This window comes from Rhinolophus sinicus, linkage group LG01 (genome assembly GCF_036562045.2).
Source record: "Rhinolophus sinicus isolate RSC01 linkage group LG01, ASM3656204v1, whole genome shotgun sequence".
In the NCBI taxonomy this organism is placed as follows: Eukaryota; Metazoa; Chordata; class Mammalia; order Chiroptera; family Rhinolophidae; genus Rhinolophus; species Rhinolophus sinicus.
In genome coordinates this window covers 143,034,560-143,056,142 of record NC_133751.1, presented here as the reverse complement: position 1 = coordinate 143,056,142, position 21,583 = coordinate 143,034,560, and the positions used below count along the sequence as shown (strand labels likewise).

The 21,583-nt window shown below is 33.9% G+C and overlaps 1 protein-coding gene across 6 annotated transcripts in view; it reads right to left on the bottom strand.

Moving 5' to 3' along the window:
* GALNT13 (polypeptide N-acetylgalactosaminyltransferase 13) overlaps window positions 1-21,583 on the bottom strand; it is a 459,656-nt gene that overhangs the window by 152,548 nt on the left and 285,525 nt on the right. For all 6 annotated transcript variants that reach the window (XM_074336508.1, XM_074336499.1, XM_074336497.1 and 3 more), the window contains exon 9: window positions 4,372-4,552. In XM_074336508.1, coding sequence (XP_074192609.1) covers window positions 4,372-4,552 — 181 coding nt within the window. The remainder of the gene's footprint in view (window positions 1-4,371; window positions 4,553-21,583) is intronic.

Sequence of the window (21,583 nt, the reverse complement as noted above, 5' to 3'; positions counted from 1 at the left end):
TAAAAGGTTAACAAATAGAGAGTTAATCTTCAAAATATCTTCAAGGATTCTTCTCTCAATATGTGCTTTCTGTTTACCGGAAATGCAGATCAAAAGACTACAATATTGCCAAAAGAAAATAAGCTGTTTTCCCAGTTACATATAAATACATTTAAAGGTATGTTTTCGGAATCTTTAAATTTGATTATGAATTTGCTTCTGCTCAAAAGAAATGCACAAGCTGTCCATTAAGAAAAGGAAAAACAACTGGAGGTTTTATAAGAACAGCTTCTACTCACCATGTCAATGGATACACAGTTAGAAAGCTACCTCTCCAAAGAAAAACGATATTTATAGAACAGCCAGCACTTCAAAAATATGGTTAGTATGACCACACTCAAAGTTCTCAAGCTTTTTACCTGTGACCAATAGGAAAAGAATGTTGCTACTTACAATGGGTTCTTCTGTGAAGGGTAATGTCTGCTTACATCACATAATTTCAAAGGATTTGCTAGAACAATCAGATTTGCTCAAGCTGAAACAGCCCCAATTACTAAGTAAAAACTGCCCCCAGTTTTAAGAGCCTAGAGGGCTTCAAAATTCTATGCTATTATAGTATTTGCATCCTTGAAAAGACAACCAAAAAGCAACTAACCAAATGTTGAAAATGTACTCTTCAACACTATTTCAAAATATTTCCACTCTTCATTCATATACCCATTTAGGAGACATAAAAAGACACTGTCAACGGTACCGACATTGCCACTGGCCAATGAGCACAGGCCAAGACCATTAGGGCATATAGTAATTATTTTTAAATATGTAAAATTAATTCAAACGTACAGTTTTTTATACATCCCATGTTAACTTTAAATTAATGGGGGTCTTGAGAAAAATAAAAATCGATATATGAAAAAATAATCTTATTTTAACTTTATGGGCTCTTGTATTATGCTGCTCTATTCAAGAATGTTATTGCTTGCCTAAATTGTGTCTGTTAGACTTTATATTTGTCCTGAAAGGTAAGATTATATTACTGCGTGTACCTATGATTATGGTGGAATCATAAAACCCTAAGCATTGGGGGAAGCCAATGGAAACTTCTTTTCTATTGGCAAACACAGAGGAATACTATTCCAGCTGTAAGAAGAATACCCTTCACCTCTCTTTTGTTAGTGAGCCTTAACGAGGAGTTGAGTCAGAGAGGTGGAACAGATGTTTCTGATTTCCTGCAACTCTTGTGAAGAAATTCCCTGATATAGACCAGATGACTGTGGAGAATTCAGTAGAAAGGAAGAAACAAAATAGTAGCTTCCTTTTAAAATTAGTTAATTAATTCATTCATTCATTAATTCATTCATTCATTCATTCATTCTTCTAATTATTCAGCCCTTCTTTTTTTCAAGGACTACACAGTGATAGGAAAGTTACTAAGCACTGGATATACAAGTCTCTGAACTACTTTGGATATAGAGAGAATAATAAAAATGAAACATTAAGATGCAGAGTAATAATGGATTGTGGTATCAAAACTACACGAAATACACTTTCCAGAGAAGAAGAATACCCAGTTGAAGATAGATAAAACTGAAGCATCTCTGAAGCCAACCAATAAAGTGGGTATTTTATAGAGTATTGGAAGGAAACGATGTTGTAACAATTCCATTCATAAAGGCTCAGTACTTAAAAACTGTATCTTTAATGACTATATAAGTGAAGAATAAGATTTAGTATAGAAGTCAGGGTATAGAAAATGGGAATCTTTTCACAAAGCATCCTGGACAAATTAACAGATGCATGCAGGAGCTACTAGAAAGCAACAAAATTTCCTTAGCCAGAATATCACAGTGGTCAGGAGAATTAAACAGAGTTCAATATAAACTTTTTAGAATTCTTTGTAAATGTGTGTGTGTGTGTGTGTGTTTATGACTATTACAGCAGAGCATATAATTCTCGGTATGAAACCTCCTGTCTCCTCCAACACCACCTTCTCTCTTTACAAACTTCCCTGTTACTCAACGAGGTTATAAAATAAAAACCCAACAATTATAGGCAATAGCAAAGAAATCCAAGAGTTTGATTTTAAGAGTAACAGAAACCATGAGTAATGACTAAAATAGTTATCCACTCTAAAAGGCTATAGATACCATTCATATGACAGATTCCTGGCTGCCCCAGTACAACTGAGTTTATCTGTTTTTGGATGATTTGAAACCTGGCTAAAACTAGAATTGTTTTTAGGCATCCAACTGTAGTTTCTGGCTTTCTTTCCTTCCTCCTTTTCCACTGAGAAGGATGTTCCCCAAATATCCTTTCTCTGCTTTCCAAAGTACGTTTATGGATATAAATGAGCCCATTTTATAAGAACAATAACTTCCCAAATGGTATTTATTGTACTGTAAAAACTACACTTTCCAAAATATACAAACAGTTCCTGCTGAGCAACATCGAATCATTAGTTGCAGATAGCAGGTGTTCTTTTTCACCTTTTTACTCTAAAGCTTGTCATTTCATTACCATTTGAGAAATTGTTCCACTGTTTATCTGCCTTTTTCACCCAATGGGAAATTACACAAAAGACTAACACATCACTTTTTGCAAACAATATTCACCATGAGTGAATATAACACATATGGTTTTAATCATTTCAGTTACTTATATTCCTAAATGTTAAGTTGTATATAATCACACATAACACATTTCTTTCTTCCATTACTCCCTTTGTTCATATTTGAGCTTATATTTTTCTACAAGTAATGATTTGAATTCAAAAAGTATCATCAAAAGAAAATGAAAAGGTTGTATAAATGTCACTGCCTTGCTGTGAATTTTACAGGCTCTTGCTGGACTCAACTCTGTGAACATCCGGACTGGGTTTCCACTGTAAAGGAAAGTACATCTATGCACGAAATAATGTGCCTAGCAATAGCTTCTTCACGTAGAAGACCTTGAAAATGTGTGAAAAAAGTCCTTTTCCTAATCACACATTTTCACATGCACTGCTCTCATTTTCCTTTTTTATACAGCAGTGCTGTATCTTAATAAGAAAGGTCATACTGCTCATTCTGTTCTTCAGCTGTAAAAGGGTTTTCACAGGCTCATATAAACTTTCAGAAAGCAGAGTATGCCAATTAGAACCCAAACAGGCTTTTCTAAGCCATGTAACAGATGATAATGTAGAAAAGAGGACGTGAGGAAAGATTTTTGTTGTTTGTTAAGGTTTACATAATAATGACACTGATGACCATAAGACCTACACATAAACTATCAAAAATGGAACATAAAAATTATTTTATTAATGTAGTTGAATTCCTATTATATTAATTTATGCTTTGGTCTCTTTGTGTAGACTCATATCTTGAAGGCAACCCTGTGTCTTCCTCCTGTTTGTATCTTCTCATAATTTCTCATTTTTCCCCTTAAAAATAATGTAATGTCTCAGATTTTTTAAAAAAATAAGTAACATGACTGCTGGAGAAATTCTATAAAATTGTAAAGAACTAAATTACTTATAATCATACCACCCAGCAATGGGAATTTCTCACAATGCTTTTTTTTTCTTTCTTTTTCTTTTCTAATGACTTTTTAAATTCTTTAAATTTTTAAATACTTTATTAAAATGTATTTTATAATTCTTTTTAAATGAATTTTTAAGCATAAATAATGTTTTTATTAAGAAAATTTAGAAAATATAGAGATAGATTAGGAAAAGCATGAAATTACTCAAAATCCCACCACCCAGCCATAGCCTACATTTACTTCTATTTCTAGATCTATCTTTTTCTATAACTAAGGATAATATTTTATTGTCCCATTTGATGCCCTTTCACTTATCTTTTGGTGAGTAATTTACTATGTCATTAAATACTCTTTCAAAATAAAAATGTTAATATCTTCATAATTTTCTATTTTTTTCTGTAGATCATTTAATCTTTTCCTACTCAGGTATTTAAGAAAATAAGGCAGTATAAAACACATCTCTGTTTAAACATTATCAAAATTTCTTACCAATTCAGCCAGCTTTATTTGTGAAACAAAGAAATAAAGGCTTACTTTTCTTAAAATTATTTTAAATTGACCTGATACATGTTAATTTGGATCTTTTTGTGTACTGCTTGCTCCATTTTTCTAGCATAATATTTGTGCCGAGAAAGAACAAAGAAAGAAAAAAAAAAGAACATTTAGACATTTGAGATCAGTATAGTCTTTCTCACTATAGGTGAAAATTAACATCATAGGACAACTTTCTCAAACACAATTTTCTACAACATTATGGTCATAAACAACATTATGTTCAAACTAGTAGAATAGCAGCAATAATAAAACACATATAAAGCATGTTGAAAATTTGATTTTCCCCTGCAGAGAAAGAAACATATTAGAATTGTTTACCTGGGGATATGATATAGAAGAAATCTTTAAATTCATCCATCCAAACTTCTGCCAGCCTCCTATTGTTCTTGTTGATGACATGACCAGTGCCACCAGGAAAAGTGTATGGAGTTGCCTTCCGAAAAACATGACCAACGTGGGAGCAAGTCACAATCTCCAATGAGCCTCCACATTGCCAAATCTGGGGAAAAGAGCAATTGTTGTATAACATTCATTGTAGATAATGCAGCAATATGTACTGAGAAGTAACTGAGGCTAGCTAAGGCCAAATCTTCAGATCTTATATGGTTTAAGCAAACATCAGATGGACACAAAATTTAGAACTACTATACTTAGGTTTGGCAAAAGATTCTAATTTGGAAGAAGTGTATATATTTAAATATTGTAGCATTAGAATTATGGAAGCAAGATATAATTATTTGCATGTGCCTTTACAAGACTAGTTAATTTTCAGTGTCTAGTAGTTAATGTAATTGCTGTTCAATAGATATTTGGTGTCCAAAATCTGCTGTGAATGAATGCGTTTATACACGTTAGATATCATGGTCAATAACTGAGTTTGATTAAAAAAGATATGTTATACTGCATCCGTCTGGAATTTTAAATGACCATTTATTTCCAGTCATCCATATTTCCTGTATCTTAGGACTTTGGATATGTTATTACTGTTATTAAAATGTGCTAGGACTCCTTTGTATCTGTTTAGCATCTATACATCCTTCAAAGCCCATCTCCAAATCATTTATTTTTAGTACTTAGATTTATTCCTGTGTGACTTTTGCACTTTAAATATGCTTTTATGAAAACCTGACTATATTGTAAGCAAATGTCTACTTCAGTCTCACTACTTTAAAACTATTTAGGTTGGTGCAAAAGTAATTGCAGTTTAAAAGGTTAAAAACAATTGCAAAAACCACAATTACTTTTGCACAACCTAATACAATCCCTTGGAAGACATATGCCATATATTTCATGGTATCCAAGATTTACTATGCAGTGAGGCAACATATTAAGTATCCATAAATCATTATCTCTATTAAATTCCATTGGATAGCCATAGGTTATACTAGTACTATATGTATATGTGTGTTTTATATAGATATTATATATATGTACTTATATATAGTATAGATATATAGATATGCCATATATACATATAAACACATTCATATATTTATTATAAAAGTAATATATTACATATGCATACAGTTTTTAACCCAATAAATAAAAGTCATAATTATCACTATACATACTTGGAAAGATTTGGTTTTATACTATAACTAACGTTGTTCTTATTTTAAGGAGAGATACTTATCTTTAAAGAAAACGTTTTCTCAGTTGGCTCCTCAATTAATATTTATTTTAGAATATAAATGTTATTGTTAGAGGGCTGCTGTGGGGCTTGTGTAATATAAGAGACATTCATTTTTACCAGATTACACATGCTAAATAACAAGTTATATTTGTCGACAAAGGCTTGACATTATATATGCAATCTATTCTTTCTCATTTTCTAATTTTCTAAACAGTGTAATGCTAACAGAGAAGATGTTCCAAACCCAACAATGAAATGATGGAGCAATATCAAAGCATGGAATTCACCATTCCCCTTAAAAGACAGGATAGCTCATTCTTAAATAATCAAAGTGTTTAAATGGTAACTTTAGCATCTTTCTAGCAAGAAATCCATAAATCTTGTAATTACACAAATCTTTACATTCTTCCTTACTATTGAAACAGAGGAAGTTGACCCTTCTCTAGCAAAGACAAATTAACACTTGAATGTCAATCTAGATCTTATCCCTTAAGTCTATCTTAAGGAAATCAGTGCTTTGGTCCTCTCCTTGATCTTCTCCTGAAACAATAATTTCTCTTATTACTAGATTATGTCTATTTCTACATCATATCTCCTAAAATCTTCTATCTTCAAAATAGATTTAAAAATAGATAAACAAAAACATTATAAAACACAGTGAAAACTTCATCCCTTGGTCCACATTCCTATTCAACGTATCAGCTTTTTAGGCTTCTCCTCACATAAATCAACATAAAATGTGTATGCATGTATGTTGTTTTCCCTTCCTCATCTTATCCATTTTTATACTCATTGTGAAATGCAGTTTATCTCTGCAGCTCCCCCGAAATTGCCATGGTGAAGTGAAGATCACACTGTTTCCCTATGATGACTATCTAGCAGACCCCTTTTTTGGATCCTCTTGCTTTCCCTTCTACTACTTCACTATTCATACATTTTCACTCTAAATTTCTATTTCAATGCTAGCCTTTCTCCTTACTCAGTCTCTAGGTAGTCTTCTTTGTTCTTATTACTTTACATATGATCTGAATACTTACAACCTCAACAGCGACATCTGAGCCCAGATCTCTCCTCTGGGATCCATATTTATGAATCCGAACATCTACTTAATACCTCCTCTTGCACATCTGAGAGACATCCACATAAACGTGCCTGAAGTGAAATTGATGATTCATCCCCAATTTGTCAGCCAGGCCTTATTTTTCTTTCAGTCATTTTTAAAATCATCAATCAATAATACTGCCACCATTCACTCAGGTGGTTAATCCAAAAAACAAAACGAAACCAAAGGAGGAAATAAAAACAAGACTGAAGCGCAACCGCCCCCCTCCCCCCGCCCCACACACACACTAAAAACAACCTAGAAGTCATCATTTATTTCTCCTTTTCATTCATCACTTACATTCAATCCATTAACAAATCCTGGTGGTGTTATCTATAAAGTAATTTTCAGTATATCCATCTCTCCCTGTCTCCACCATCATGGTCCTAACCACCACCATCGCTTGTCTGTCAATTGCAGCAAACTCTTAATTGCCTTGCTGATTTCACTGTTGCTCTCCTATAATTTATTCTGTACTGAAAAATCAGAGTGGTCTTTAAAAAATTTAATCAAGTCATTTTGCATCCCTGCTTAAATCCTTCGATGGTTTCTCATTGCACTGTGACTATAAATAAACAAAATCCTTTAGCAGGGCCTCTAAGACCCTATATGATTCTCTTCCTCTGTCAATAAACACTGGTGGTATTGGCCCTCTGCCATTTGCTAGAATAACAAATCACATATGCTTTCACACACCAAAACCTCAACACATGCTTTCCCTACACCTGGAATACAGTTCTGTCTGCCCTTCACCTGATGGCCTCTTTCCAATACTTCTCATCTCAGCTAAAACCTCACCTCATCAGAGACATCTTCCTTAATTGCCATATTTTAAGGGCCCCGCCCCAGTTATTTTCTCTATTAGCACCCTGTTAATTTCTTTCATTGCTTATCGCAATCTGCAATTTATTTATTTATTTGTTTGGCTATGCACATTTTCCTGCAACTAGATGTAGACTCTGAAAGGGCAGTGAAAATGTCTAGTCACTGTTTTTCCCCCAAAGCTAAGTCTGGTGCTTTTTGCACAGTAGGTGTCACTGCATGTTGGTTGAATGGAAGAATTGACAACTCAAAATTAAGTACCGAGATTAACATAAAAAAGGCATCCTTGGCCGAATGATAAGACTTAAACAGACATATTTTCCAGGCATTATAAATTGCATTTTTAAAACAAAATATTTTTAGTATCAAACTAGGTAGAGTAGAATGGCATGCAACTGGTGTTCTGCATGCCTTGGGAATGGAGGCAGTTCTTTGGAGGTCACGGCACAACAAATAAACATTAGAAATGATCGATGGTTTAAAACAATGTTGCTAAATAATACAATTTAGATTTTGAATGTCTTACCAAACCCACACTGTATCTCTCTTAAAAATATGATTCAGCTAAGCACTCAGATATTTTGTGACCAGGCCACTCAGCAAGATGCCCCAGATTCAGAAGAAATAGCATATGACATGTTATACTTGAGAGGGAATTTAAGATCTCTTTATTGTGTGGAATGTTTTGTTAGTGGTGGTGATTTTCCCCCGTCTTCTATGGATTATACATGAATGAAGAGTGTCTTTCTTCCTTCACCCAAGTCATATAGGGGAACTAGGTGATTGAAGGAAAGACTGGCATTTTAATCCTCGTTGGATATGTATTGAGGAATAAAATCAGCAGAGTACTGTACTGTAGTGCTGCCATCAGAACACAGCAGAATGTGGTGTGTGAGTACATGGGAAAGCCTCAAGTGTGGGGAAAAATATGACCCAGGTAAAATGAACACCATTTCTGGTGGAGAGAATCCTAAAAGTGGGTTAGGGTTTATTGAATAGCTTGTTCCTATAGAATTGATAGGTCTAGTTATATACTGACCCTGGGAAGGAAGGAGTAGTCTTTGGAGACAATTGTACAAGACTTTAGTGCTTCCCAAATTACACAGAGCATGGAATCTAGAAGAGAAAAATTAAGCTGTGGGATTAGCAAAGATGAGGATATATGAAAGTACTGAGGTTTGGTTATCCTCCTAACTTGCAGTAAATTTTTTTGTTTACATGTATAGGCATAATGCAATAATGATTGTTGATTTACAAGACAGAAGGGAAACCTGTCCCTAACTTTGACCCTTACAGTTGGAGGCAGTTCTTTAATATACTGGGGTGCCAAAAAAAATGTATACAAGTGGACACTTAGGTCAACGTTGCTCAAGCAGTTGTTCGCTGTAATCAGAAGTGTCTGCATGTTGATGGTAACCACTTTGAGCACCTCTTGTATTATAATTGCAGAAGTTAACCGTGACTTCACCTTTTGTTATCAGTATATATTGAGTATTACAATTTTAATACAGTTTTCTTTTTTAAAAATGTGTGTACATTTTTTGGCACCCTTTGTATTTAGGAGATATAATAGAGGTGGAGGCAACTTTTCCACAACACAGTGAATATTGACCTGTATTTTATTTGTGAGCGATAGTCTACTGACTCCTGGAATAAAGGGAGTTCTTCTCCCATTGCCACCTGTGCTCATAGAATGTGTAGATTAAAGTCATATTGTATTTCCCAAATTTGGATGAAAATGAGAAGAACAGGGTAGGGATACATAAGATTATGCATTAATTAGAGTGATATCTGGTCACAATAACCACTTAATATAAAAACATTTAATTCATCAACTATTTATCAGTTAGTTACTTTGTACTTAGTAGATACAGTGCCCAGAAAACAATATGGTTAAATGTTAAAGTGAAATGAATTCAAAATGAGTGGAGACCCCAAGGACTACCGTGATAATTTCCCTTAGTGTACCTTCAATAAATATTTTGGAAGGATGGAAGAAAGGAAGGAAAGAATAAATGGAGGAAGGAAGAGTATGGCATAGTCATTAAGAAGTTGGGCTTGGAAATAAATGAACAGATTTTTTAGTGACTGCTACTTACTACGTATGTATAGTTGTGAAAATTATTTAAGTCTTCAAGGTCTTAACTTGCCAATTTAAAAATAGGGATAATAATAACCACTCCTTAAGACCCTAAGATGTGTGAGGCACTGTACCTGACATTTCATATGGGAAGAACTAAACAGTTATCTGTATATTACTTAAATTTTATTGTTGCTTGGGAAACAAACATCTATAGATTAGCAGCTTATTCTTGATTCTTAAAAATATTTTATTTAACTCTTAGTGAGTTTTACTATTTTTGGAATTACAAAATCAACATCTAGGAGGTTAGGTACAGTGAGGAGTTTAAAAGAATAGCCAGTTAGTCTCCGATTAGAATACTACATTGTGTTCTCTGAAATTATTTTACAGTCTCTGAACAAACAGTATACACTGAATAAAACATGATGTCTCATCCACCTGAATGCCCGACGTCCAAATTACTTTGCATCATCGATCATATCTGATTATTTTCTAGGCTTCTAAATTAATATTTGTACACTATATTTCTCTTCAGTAAATTTGACCATGTATAAAATACAAACTGTCCTTTTATCCACAGAGGACTGAAGCTAGGTTGTTATTTGTCTTTGTTCCCAGACATTTTTATGAGAGTCTTTTGATGATGGAGAAAGTTATTAATTAAAATGTAAAATGCCCATTGCTCATTTGATTATCTCCTTGATAGTTTCCCCCAGCAAGAAGAGAATTATCTAACATACATTATTCTTTTCATGATTTTTGGCACCTACATCAGTGACATTTTAATTAAGGTTCATAGATTTCATACCCTTCAACTTTGCAATCTCAGTTCTAGTGCTACTATCGTTTCTCATTTTACAGCTGTTGTGCCAAATTCATGCAGCTGCTTGTTTTTATACTAATCTTTATACCCCCACCCCTTCCTCCCTCCCACACACACTATGTCTGGCACAAAGTCATTGTTTAATATGGCCTTAATAACAACAATATACCACGGAGGCCACATAGCACAATAATTATGAGTGTGTAGGCTCTAGTTGCAGAGATCATACCCTAGCTCTGCCACCTACTAACAGGGTGAACTTGGGTATTTCATCTTTCTGTGCCTCAATTTGAGACTAGAAGATTCTACCTCAGAAGGTTGTTGTAAGGATGAAGGCAATCCGGCACACATAAAGATACTTCGCCTTTATGTGAAACGTGTATTGGGATGGAGCAATTAGGAGACTTGTTAATTGCAATAATATAGGAAAGAGATAATCATGACTTCTACCAGAGTGATGGCAACAGAAATAAAGAGGAATATAATAACTTGACATAAGACATAATTCAGAGAGTTAAAATTAAGAATTAATGCATGTGCTTTCCCTTATCTATAATGTTCTCCCTATTAGGCCCAACTCACATATATTTCTCCCGGTAAATAGTTCTTAGCTATGCTAGCTTTCATTGATCTCAGTTTTAACTGACTCATAGCATTTATTACTTACTTCTATATCACTCCACCCCATTTAGCTCTCAATTCTATATAGTTTGTCATCTTGTGAAATGTTTCTGTATTTATGTTTATATATTATTTATATATTAGTCTTATTTCCCTAATCACATTATCTCTTTGAAAAACATCACATTTCACTTTATAAAATTAAATTAAATCACATGAAATTTAAATTCACTCTATGAAATTGAATTTCACCATCTTATATTTCACTTTATGAAACTGGTGTAATTCACATTCAGTGAAAATAATTAAACTTATATATAACATTAAATCAGTGTTTGCAAAGTTTTAAAAAAATATTTAGCTCATATTTGTGCACAATACATAATGATTGATCCATTAATATTGATATAGAAAAATCTGGAAAATTACACAGTATACACACAAAAAATGTGTCTACCATGAAAATGAATTAGGAACAAAAGCTATTATTTTCTTAGTTCTGGCAAAGGAAAAACTGAAACAAGATACTGATGACTTAATTTTCAAAATATTTCATTCTATGTTTGTTGTTTGTTCAAATAATCCCTGTCGGCACTTCGACTCTCCACTTTGTTTATACATATTCAAGTAAACTGATGACAATTACTTTAATTCTCACAATAAAAGCAAAGTACAAAAGAACCTCTACAGAGATCCTAGAGACACTGTGATCCTTCATAGGCTGACAAAAACACAAGAGGCATGGAAGTCATTATTCAAAAGGGGCAGGTATAAAACTGAAAGCAACAAATGAACAAGACAAAAAAACAAAAACTCATAGACACGGAAAACAGTTTAGTGGTTACCAGAGGCGGGGGTTGGGGGGGAGTTGGTAGATGAGGGTAAAAGGGATCAAACATATGGTGATGGAAAGAGAACTGACTCTGGGTGGTGAACACACAATGTGATATACAGATGATTCATCACACAATTGTACACTTGATACTTATGTAACTTGACTAACCATTGTCACCCCAATAAACTAATTAAACAGAAGGGGAGTGCAGGTATGAAGGCTTTAGTAAGCATTTTCTATTCATTCTTGACATGAAACATGCTAGTTATTCCTCAGCCATTTTGATCGGGGAATGTTTTTTCAATTTGTTGGTTTGACTCTTGGCCTAGTTTTTACTTCAGAGTATAATTGGGGAGGTTTATGAGCTCTTGAAGAGGTCTCTAGAGCTGGAGTTATATTCTGATATCCTTATAACATCTCAAGATGAAGACTGATACATCAAACCGCTGTGGTCTTCAAGTGCTCACCTGAGTTGCAGCAATCATAATAAATTCAATATGTCTAAGGAACTATTCAGAACTTGATAATTGGATGCTCTTTAATGAATATTTCATTTTCAACTACGGTTGACATATTATATTAGTTTCAGGTATACAAGACAGTGATTACACATTTGTATAACTCGCAAAGTGATCACCCCAACAAATCGACTACCCATCTGACACCATACATAGTTACTACAGTATTAATTGCCTATCTTCTTTATGCTATACTTTACATTCCCATGACTACTTTGTAACAACCAATTTGTGCTTCTTAATCTCCTCTTGTTTTTCACCCATCTCCCCACCTCCATCTGTTCTGGCAACCATAAAAATGTTCTCTGTATCTGTGTTTGTTTCAGTTTTGAATGTTCATTTATTTTGTTTTTTTTAGATTCCACATACATGTGAAATCACATGGCATTTGTCTTTCTATGTTTGACTTACTCCACTCAGCACAAGACCCTCTAGGTCCATCCATATTGTTGCAGATGGCAAGACTTTCTTCTTTTCTATGGCTGAGTAATATTCCATTGTATATATGTACCACTTCTTTATCCATTCTTCTATTGATGGACACTTAAGTTGCTTCCATATCTTGACTATTGTAAACAATGCTGCAATGAACATATGGATGCACATGTCTATTCAAAATAGTGTTTCGGATTTTGTCAGGTAATCTTTTTTTGTCTCTTGTTATAGCCTTTGTTTTAAAGTTTATTTTGTCTGGTATAAGTATTGCTACCTCAGCTCTTTTTTTTCTCCTTCATTTCCATTTTAATGAAATATCTTTTTTCTACCCCTTTCCTTTCAGTCTGTTGTGTGTCTTTTGTCTTGTAGGCAGCATATGCAAAGGTTTTATTTTCATATCCATTCAGCAACCCTCTGTCTTTTGGTTGGAGGATTTAATCCATTAACATTTAAAGTCATTGTTGATAGATATATAGTATTGCCATTTTATTATTCAGATTTCTTATTTTTCAATTACAGTTGACATTTAATATTGTTTTATATTCGTTTCAGGTGCACAGCAGAGGGTTAGACATTTATATAATTTACAAAATGATCATCCTGCTAATTCTAGTACCCACCTGGTACCGTACATCATAGTTATAACAATATTATTGAATATATTCCCTGTACCGTTTTTTTCTTTTTTTCCCCATAATTTTTATCTTTTTTTCTTTCTACTTCTCCTTCTCCTCCACCTCCTCCTCCCCCATTTCCTCCTCTTCCTCCTCCTCCTTCTTCAAGAAGTCCCTTTAACATTTATTGTAATACTGGTTTGGCAGTGATGAACTCCTTTAGTTTTTTTTTGTGTGTGTGTCTGGGAAGCTCTTTTATATATTCTTCAATTCTAAATGACAGTCTTGTTTGGGTAGATTAACTAATATAATGCTTTAAAAAATAGAATTACTATTTCTATGAACAAGAGAAGAAAGCATCGGATTTGAAATTTGGAAGCAGGATTTTGGATTTTAAATAACATAAAATGATTGTAGAATTTGGAACAAGTCACTTAATCTTGACAGTGCTCAGAAAATCCATATGTAAAAAAAGAAGAATTGAGGTTGATAATGGCTGTTTTGTTCCAATATCTCTAGCATTCAGATTAATCTCTTCATATAGAGTAAAGGACCTCTTCAGGAGATGATATTTTCAGATAGTAATAATACAACTCTTCATAAATATAATCAATATTTTTCTACTCAGGCAAGCTGACTATATGTTAGGTGTATTAGAAGTACATGGTACAAATACCATCCTCTGAACAAGAGAAAGTATGAAATATGATACTGTAAAACTTATTGAGGCAATCAATGTGTTTTTCCCCTTAGTTTTGGGAGTTTCCCTATTTTAAAAAGGCCACAAATGTTATAAAAATAAAGGAAACCACAAAAGCACTTTTGTTCTTCAAGACAGTTTTTAAAGAAATAGCCATATGCTAATTTGAAGATTTTATTTTCACATTGGCATTAAATGTAGACAATTCTGAGTTGAATCTATATCATTTCATATATCCCGTTAATTTCCTTCTAAAATATGCAGTTATCAAGTACTTTCCCTTACAAAGTATTTTCCACCTTAACTTAGAAATGAATGTCCTGAAAGCCCAAAATTCAAAATGGACCCTTTTATACCTACTCATTTTCTAAAGGACGTCAAACGTTAATCCTGAAATAAGTTTCTTTAAGGGAAGTCTCCCAACCCAGTCTCCTTTCTCCTTTGCCAAAGACTTAGCAAGTGACTCTTGGGATTTCAGGGTGAGGAGGGACAATGAAAAGAGAGAAGAAGAAAACAGTGAAAGCGTGGAAAGATGTGTTTATATTGAGTGTGGCTTAAAGGGGCAGAACTATTTTGAAGAGGAACTAAGAGAGTATATAAGGGAGACAGTATGTATCAAAGGTATGGTGACATGGTTGTGGTCACAAATAGACAAATAGAGTCTTTTTAACCTTGTCTCCCACTCCTCTCAAACACAAACACCCATTCCCAGCTGTTAAAATGCATAGTGACGATACCTCCAAAACACACATGCCAACATGTACATTCTACTATCACTTTTTGCCTCTTAACAACTATCTTTTCCTTGGAACTTTCCAACCTTCAGAATTTTCACACATTATGTCCACTTTGTTTCCCAGCACCAGGACAATTGTTACCTGTCATTATTCCTTATCTTATCAGGACTAGTGATATTGTAGAAATTCCCAATTCCCCTTTAGATAACAGATCAACACATAATCCTATTTGTGTGATGGCAAATCTTCTATCTTCTGCTTAAATAACATGTATGAATATAGCAGACAAGAAATGAGGAAGCTGTTTACCGGATATTGAAAATCCTACATTAATATAAGGTGGTTCTGCTTAAGAAAATTCATGTCTAGCTTTTCATATTTACAAAAAAGTGTTGCTTTTTTATTAGCAGAGATTGTCTCAAGCAGATAATTATGAAAAAAAGAACACAAAAACTAATATGTGAGACAGTCATACTTTCTTAGCTTTCAATAATCAACAATCTTAATGTTTGACAAATAATGGTTTTTGAAACATCTTCAGTGCATTTAAGGGGAATATTAGCTGAGACAAAAGTAGAATTTTAAAAATTGTGCTTTCTTCATTTTATAGTTAATCCTACAAATAAATCACACCTGTGAAAGAACTGTATGTAGATTGAATTTTTGAGAAATGTTTGGAAAGGGTCTTTGATTTATTAAATGATATCTTGGTCATATATTTTGCATTTTGCATTGCTGTTCTCCCGTATCTGATGATCTGACCACCTGTCAGATATCAGTAATATCTGCTGCTTCTGGCCACAGAGCAGCTCGTGACAGCTGTGTGATGCAGCCCTGGAATTCCTGCCAGAACAGTCCTCTTTGAATATCAGTAGACCACCTGTGTACCCAGCTGTAGCATGTGACATCTCCTGCTCCTTTATGGATGCCAGACATACTTAAAAAGAACCTGGATGTGGTAAAGGAAGAAAACTGATACCTCAGAAAGAGTCATACTTCAGTTATCAATTTGCTCATTTGTAAACTGTCCACCTCATCTGATTGCATCTGTAGCATTTCCTTTTAAATTAAATGTCCTATGTAACTTATAAATTGGTCAAATGCTTTTCAAATGTAAGTCACCACGATAAATTTGAGGAGAGGAAATTACCTCCCCCCTTTCCAGCACTCTCCTTCAGGCTTTGGCAGCCATCTATGCAGTAAATATATACTAGCCATTGATTTTGTATCAGGCACTGTGTTGGGCTCTGGAATATATAGAAAAAAATGATAAAATAAAAGATACTCTGTCTTCAAGTAGCTCACAGGTCAGTCCAGTTGTGTGTGTTAGAACTGGGCGTATTCAAGTCTATTCACTGGTTTGCATTTGGCAGTTGAAGAGTAGTCTCTCATATCTACAAGAAAAGGACTGTTTTAAGAGGTACTCTGCCCAACCATAATCCCTTCATGGACAGAATTTTATTTTCCTAGTTTTTAATCAGCTGGAGACATTTTGTTTCTTGTCAAGGACCTGAGATATTTTTATAGGAAGCTATAAATTTTGTTTCACATAAGTACTCTCCCTAGGGATCACATATAAAACTCTAATGCCATCCATGGAAAACTGTGATTCCCTTCCAAAAATCATCTTACCGGCATCTTTTCTGCTGTAAAACGCCTAGTGAGATAAATGTGAAACATATAAAAATACCCATGTTAATGTCACCTTAAGCACTCATTACAAAAACGCACAAAACCCACTGCAAGAGAAGGTAATCCACTGTTTTGACAGATTTTGATTTTTTAAGAATAAATTGGTAGTAATCAATGTAGGTTACATTATACTTTAGCAGAAGAGTAAAGAAACATGAAATAGCAACATTTAGCATTTTAACTTTGCTCACTTATCAGTCACTAACAAAGAGAGAGCAGTGCAAAGCTGATTTCTCCAGATCATCTGTTTCATTAGAATTGCAAGATGTCATTCTTGTGACATTTAGAGGTTGTTTAATACAGAACGCCAATGCTCATTTAAATGCTTGATGAAGAAGCTATGTTTAATCTCAAACTTGCTCCTTGTATCAAGCCCTAATATCAGTTCCATCCTCTCTGTAGGTAATCTTTTGCTTTCCACTTTTGAGTTCAAGAACAACTGACCTGACTTTCTGTTAAATTCCTCCTTGAATCATCTGTATTGCCTTAGTTTGTTCTTTCCAATTTAGGAAAGAGAGTCAACTCTCTTGTCCAAAGATAAACCCTGTCCTTGGGACCCTGAACTCAGCATAGAGGCGTAGTAGACTGAGAGCAGAGGATGTGAGTTTGATGTTCAGCCCTGCCAATCTCTAGCCATGTGACTTAGTTTCTTTGAGACTAAACACTTTTTAGTTATAGAATAAGACAGTAATAGCAACTCATCCGGTGCTCTGGTAAGAACTTAATGGAATGATGAGTTTAATACTACATTGTAAACTAAAACATCCATGTTACACAGATGTACTTTATTATCTCTATAATACTGTCCAACACCTACAGGTATTTACGTCATCAATTGTCCCTTCCTCATTTTTTCCCCCAATATGACCTAGGGGTTTGAATCCTTCCTATCAGCTTTTATCTGATTTCATTCCCCCATGACAAAATAAAAGAATAGCAAATATGAAATAACTGCTTTAATCATATTTACCTTTTAAGTTACTAAGCATTTCTTTCCTACTTGCTGGGAAACTTCTTAAGAAGGTATTCTTTTCTCTACATAGTTTCACAATCCAATTTTCTTAACACCTTATATTCTAATACCTTGATTCTATCATCTGAAACTGTTCATGAAGCTTTTTATGAGCTTTCATTATTCTTATTTCCTTACTTCTCTGCAGCATTTGACACTGTTGACGATCACCGTAACTTTCTAAGTTTTTGTGATATATATTTGTTCTTCCCTGACAGCTTTGACTTAGCATTCACTTTCTCTTTTATTTTCCACCCATCAATGTAGGTGCTACCTAAGGACATGCCTTGCTATTCTGTTCTGCCTTTTTTCTTTTTTCTTCCCTTGGCAAATGCATCCATTCTTATAAGCTCATTTAATTATAAATTCCGTAAAGCTAACTCTCAAATCTGTCACCTTCCTTATACTTTGCCTCAACAACTCTGTAACACATTTCCAACTTTCTCAGGTACACCTTTAACTTCCCATGACCTTAAAGAGTCAGGAGTTTCCGTTCTGTTCCCTAAATATGAAACAAACCAAAAAAAAGTTTACAGTTTCTGGGGTCTTCTCCTGCAGGGCCTGATAAATGATGAAGGAGCACGACTCTTTTATCAGGTCTAATTACTATTCAAATAAATCACTACAGGATTAGTCGAGAACACTTTGCCCTTGAACAGTTTATTTATAGATTCTTATCTTAGTTCAGGAATCCCAGAAGCTATGATTGCTCAAACCCATGCAGTTTTGACCAGTTAAGAATACAGAATATATATAGTTGGTTGACCAATGAAAATACAGATTTTTAAAATATAAATACAAAACTTGGTTGACCGATTAAAATAGAAAAAAAAAATACAAGATTAAGATTGCATATTGCTGAACTATAAAGTAATGAAATGAGTAGACAAGTGTAATCAAATCTTTGACAATTGAGTGGTGTATGCAAAAACATATCTTAGTTTTCAGGCACATCAGCGTGGCAGTAGAGAAGTGCTAATAATTCTACACCAAAATTTTGTTTGCAATTTTGTCATATTTGCAGTATAAACCAGGGGCTAGATTTGATTTAAAATTTTTTTTTTAGGAATTGTTAATTCATCAAATTTGAATACTTGCAGATGTAGTGAAAAGTAACTTAGATTTACTTTTTTAATTAAAGTGTATCGGGGTGACAATTGTTAAAGTTACATAGGTTTCAGGTGTAGAATTCTTTAATACATTATCTATACATTACATTGTGTGTTCACCACCCAAAGTCAGTTTTTCCATCACCATATATTTGATCCATTTTACCCTTTTTTAAGGATAATTTAACAAATCTATTAAACATCTACAGTTACCTTTTCAATAACACTTCAAACACAGTGTTATTGGTAGTTAATATTCAATTCTGAACAGATGGGTCAAAGCCTTCCCTCAACATTATCTCACAGCCTCAAAAGGATCACTCAATATCTAGAATCCGTTATTGCTGAAATCATTCAGCCTTATTTAAATAAATCTCATAATAGGTTTCCTTTTTTAACTGCATTTCTGGTTGACTAGAACAACAGTGAAACTATTGGTAGTCATGTACTTAAGATAGACATCAGTAAGTGTGACAGTATAATCATAGATTAAGAAGTTGAGCCTTTATTGCAGTAGTTACCATAGAGATTTATATTAGGCTCTTTAATAAAAAGTATATGAATTCAACTTAGAATGCATTAATTTTGACTAGCAGGGTGCACAAGGTTTCCTAACTGAATGCACATATATAATAACAGCAGTTTGGGAATTTTGTCCTAGAAATATTTAAGGGATCAAATATAGGTATATATAATAAAAAATAACAGATTAAATTTCTTGAGTTTTTAATGGATACTTCATTAACTCTTTCAGTTTAATCCGACTTCTGTAAAATACATATTTAATGGTTTAGTTATACTTCATTCATGTCATTTTTGAGAAAAAATAAAATAGTGGTGGTGGTGGGGTGGGGGGAATTAGATATTCTGGCCTCAATGTAGATATGTCTTAAAGCACAAAGGAGGAAGTAGGGATTGTAAACTGAGAGCTCACCTATTTCTAGCCCCGTTTTTCTGCTACCGTTTACAAGACACTTCGATTTTTAATTTATAAATTCTTCCCTGACTGTCTTAGATCAGAGATTTTTTCCTCCTCTGAACATAATGAACTTTATATCTGCACTTAAAACGATAGCTAGACCCCATTGTAGTCTCCACATTGATTGAGATCAAGAGCCATATTTTATATACATACCATTCAGAGTGTCTAGTGCAGGTCTAAGTATATAAATATTTATATTGATTGATGGGTAAAATGAGGGGAGATTGATACCTATACAGAGGTAATCTAAAGTATAATGCAAACAATACAGAATGCATTAACGACAAAAAACAATTATGGGAGAGAGGGGAAAGCTCATATATTTAATCCATGCTGAGGTCCATGATGATATTATGTGTAAAAGAATTCTCTGAAGTGCTATTCAAATGTAAAACCTCATCAAAAAATAAACTAGAGAGCATGGTCTAGCCTGTTTTGTTCATTTCTACGTCTCTAGTTCCTAGCACAGTGCTTGGCATATAGTAGGTGCATATTCACTATTTGCTGAATAAATCAATCAATTAAATACTTTCCTGAGAGAATGAATAATATCATAAACTTTGAATAAGAAAGCTTCCCTCTCTAAAAGCTTTAGGATATTTGTAATCCTATAGACTTGGAATGAGACAATTCAGCTCATCATTTCCTATTTGCCTAAGGCCTTTTGCATTTACACTATATCACATGCTACTCAATCTTGAAGGTTCCCGCTACAAAGCCTTGAACAAACAGCTGGATTCTTCCTGTCAGTTTGATCTCAGATAAAATGCTTTCCTAGAGATCTTCCCAGACCACTCAAAGGTGATGCAGTGTTCTACTTTTCATTTTATTTTCTTCAAAGCACTTTATCTGAAATTAACAGACTAATTCTCCTGTTTACTCATTTAATGTTTATCATCTTGCTCCAGCATAAGCTCATGAGACTAGGGACTGTTGTCTATTTTGACTGTTGTCAATCTCTTCATAACGAGCTACTAACAAATATTTTTAAATTAATTAGTAAATTCTGTGAACTAAATTTTTTGCAAATTGTATTTGAATTCATTGGCAGCTATATCTCATTTAATCAAACCCAGTATGTATAAACGATTCTTCAAATTTCAAAACTAGAAGTAATTGTGGAAGTTATTTACTTTAACTTTCCCTTTCCATAACGAAAATAAATGGAACCTTAATTTATAAAAGAAATAGTTTAAAGTCAATACAAGGCAGCACATATTTAGCTACAAAGAGAAAGTTAAACATTACATCAGAATGTGTTAGGTGCTCAACATCGCTAATCATCAGAGAAATGCAAATAAAAACCACAATGAGATATCACCTCACCCCAGTCAGAATGGCTATCATCAACAAGACAAATAGTAACAAGTGTTGGAGAGGCTGTGGAGAAAAAGGAACCCTCATACACTGTTGGTGGGAATGCAGACTGGTGCAGCCACTATGGAAAGCAGTGTGGAGGTTCCTCAAAAAATTATGAATAGAATTACCGTATGACCCAGCAATCCCTCTCCTGGGAATCTACCCAAAAAATCTGAAAACATTTAGAGATAAAGACACGTGTGCTCCAATGTTCACTGCAGCTTTGTTTATGGTGGCCAAGACATGGAAAAAACCAAAATGTCCTTCGATAGATGAATGGATAAAGAAGTTGTGGTATATATACACAATGGAATACTATTCGGCGGTAAGAAAAGATGTTATAGGAACATTTGTGACAACATGGATGGATCTTGAGAGTGTAATGCTGAGCGAAATAAGTCAGACAGAAAAAGCAGAGAACCATGTGATTTCACTGATATGTGGTATATAAAC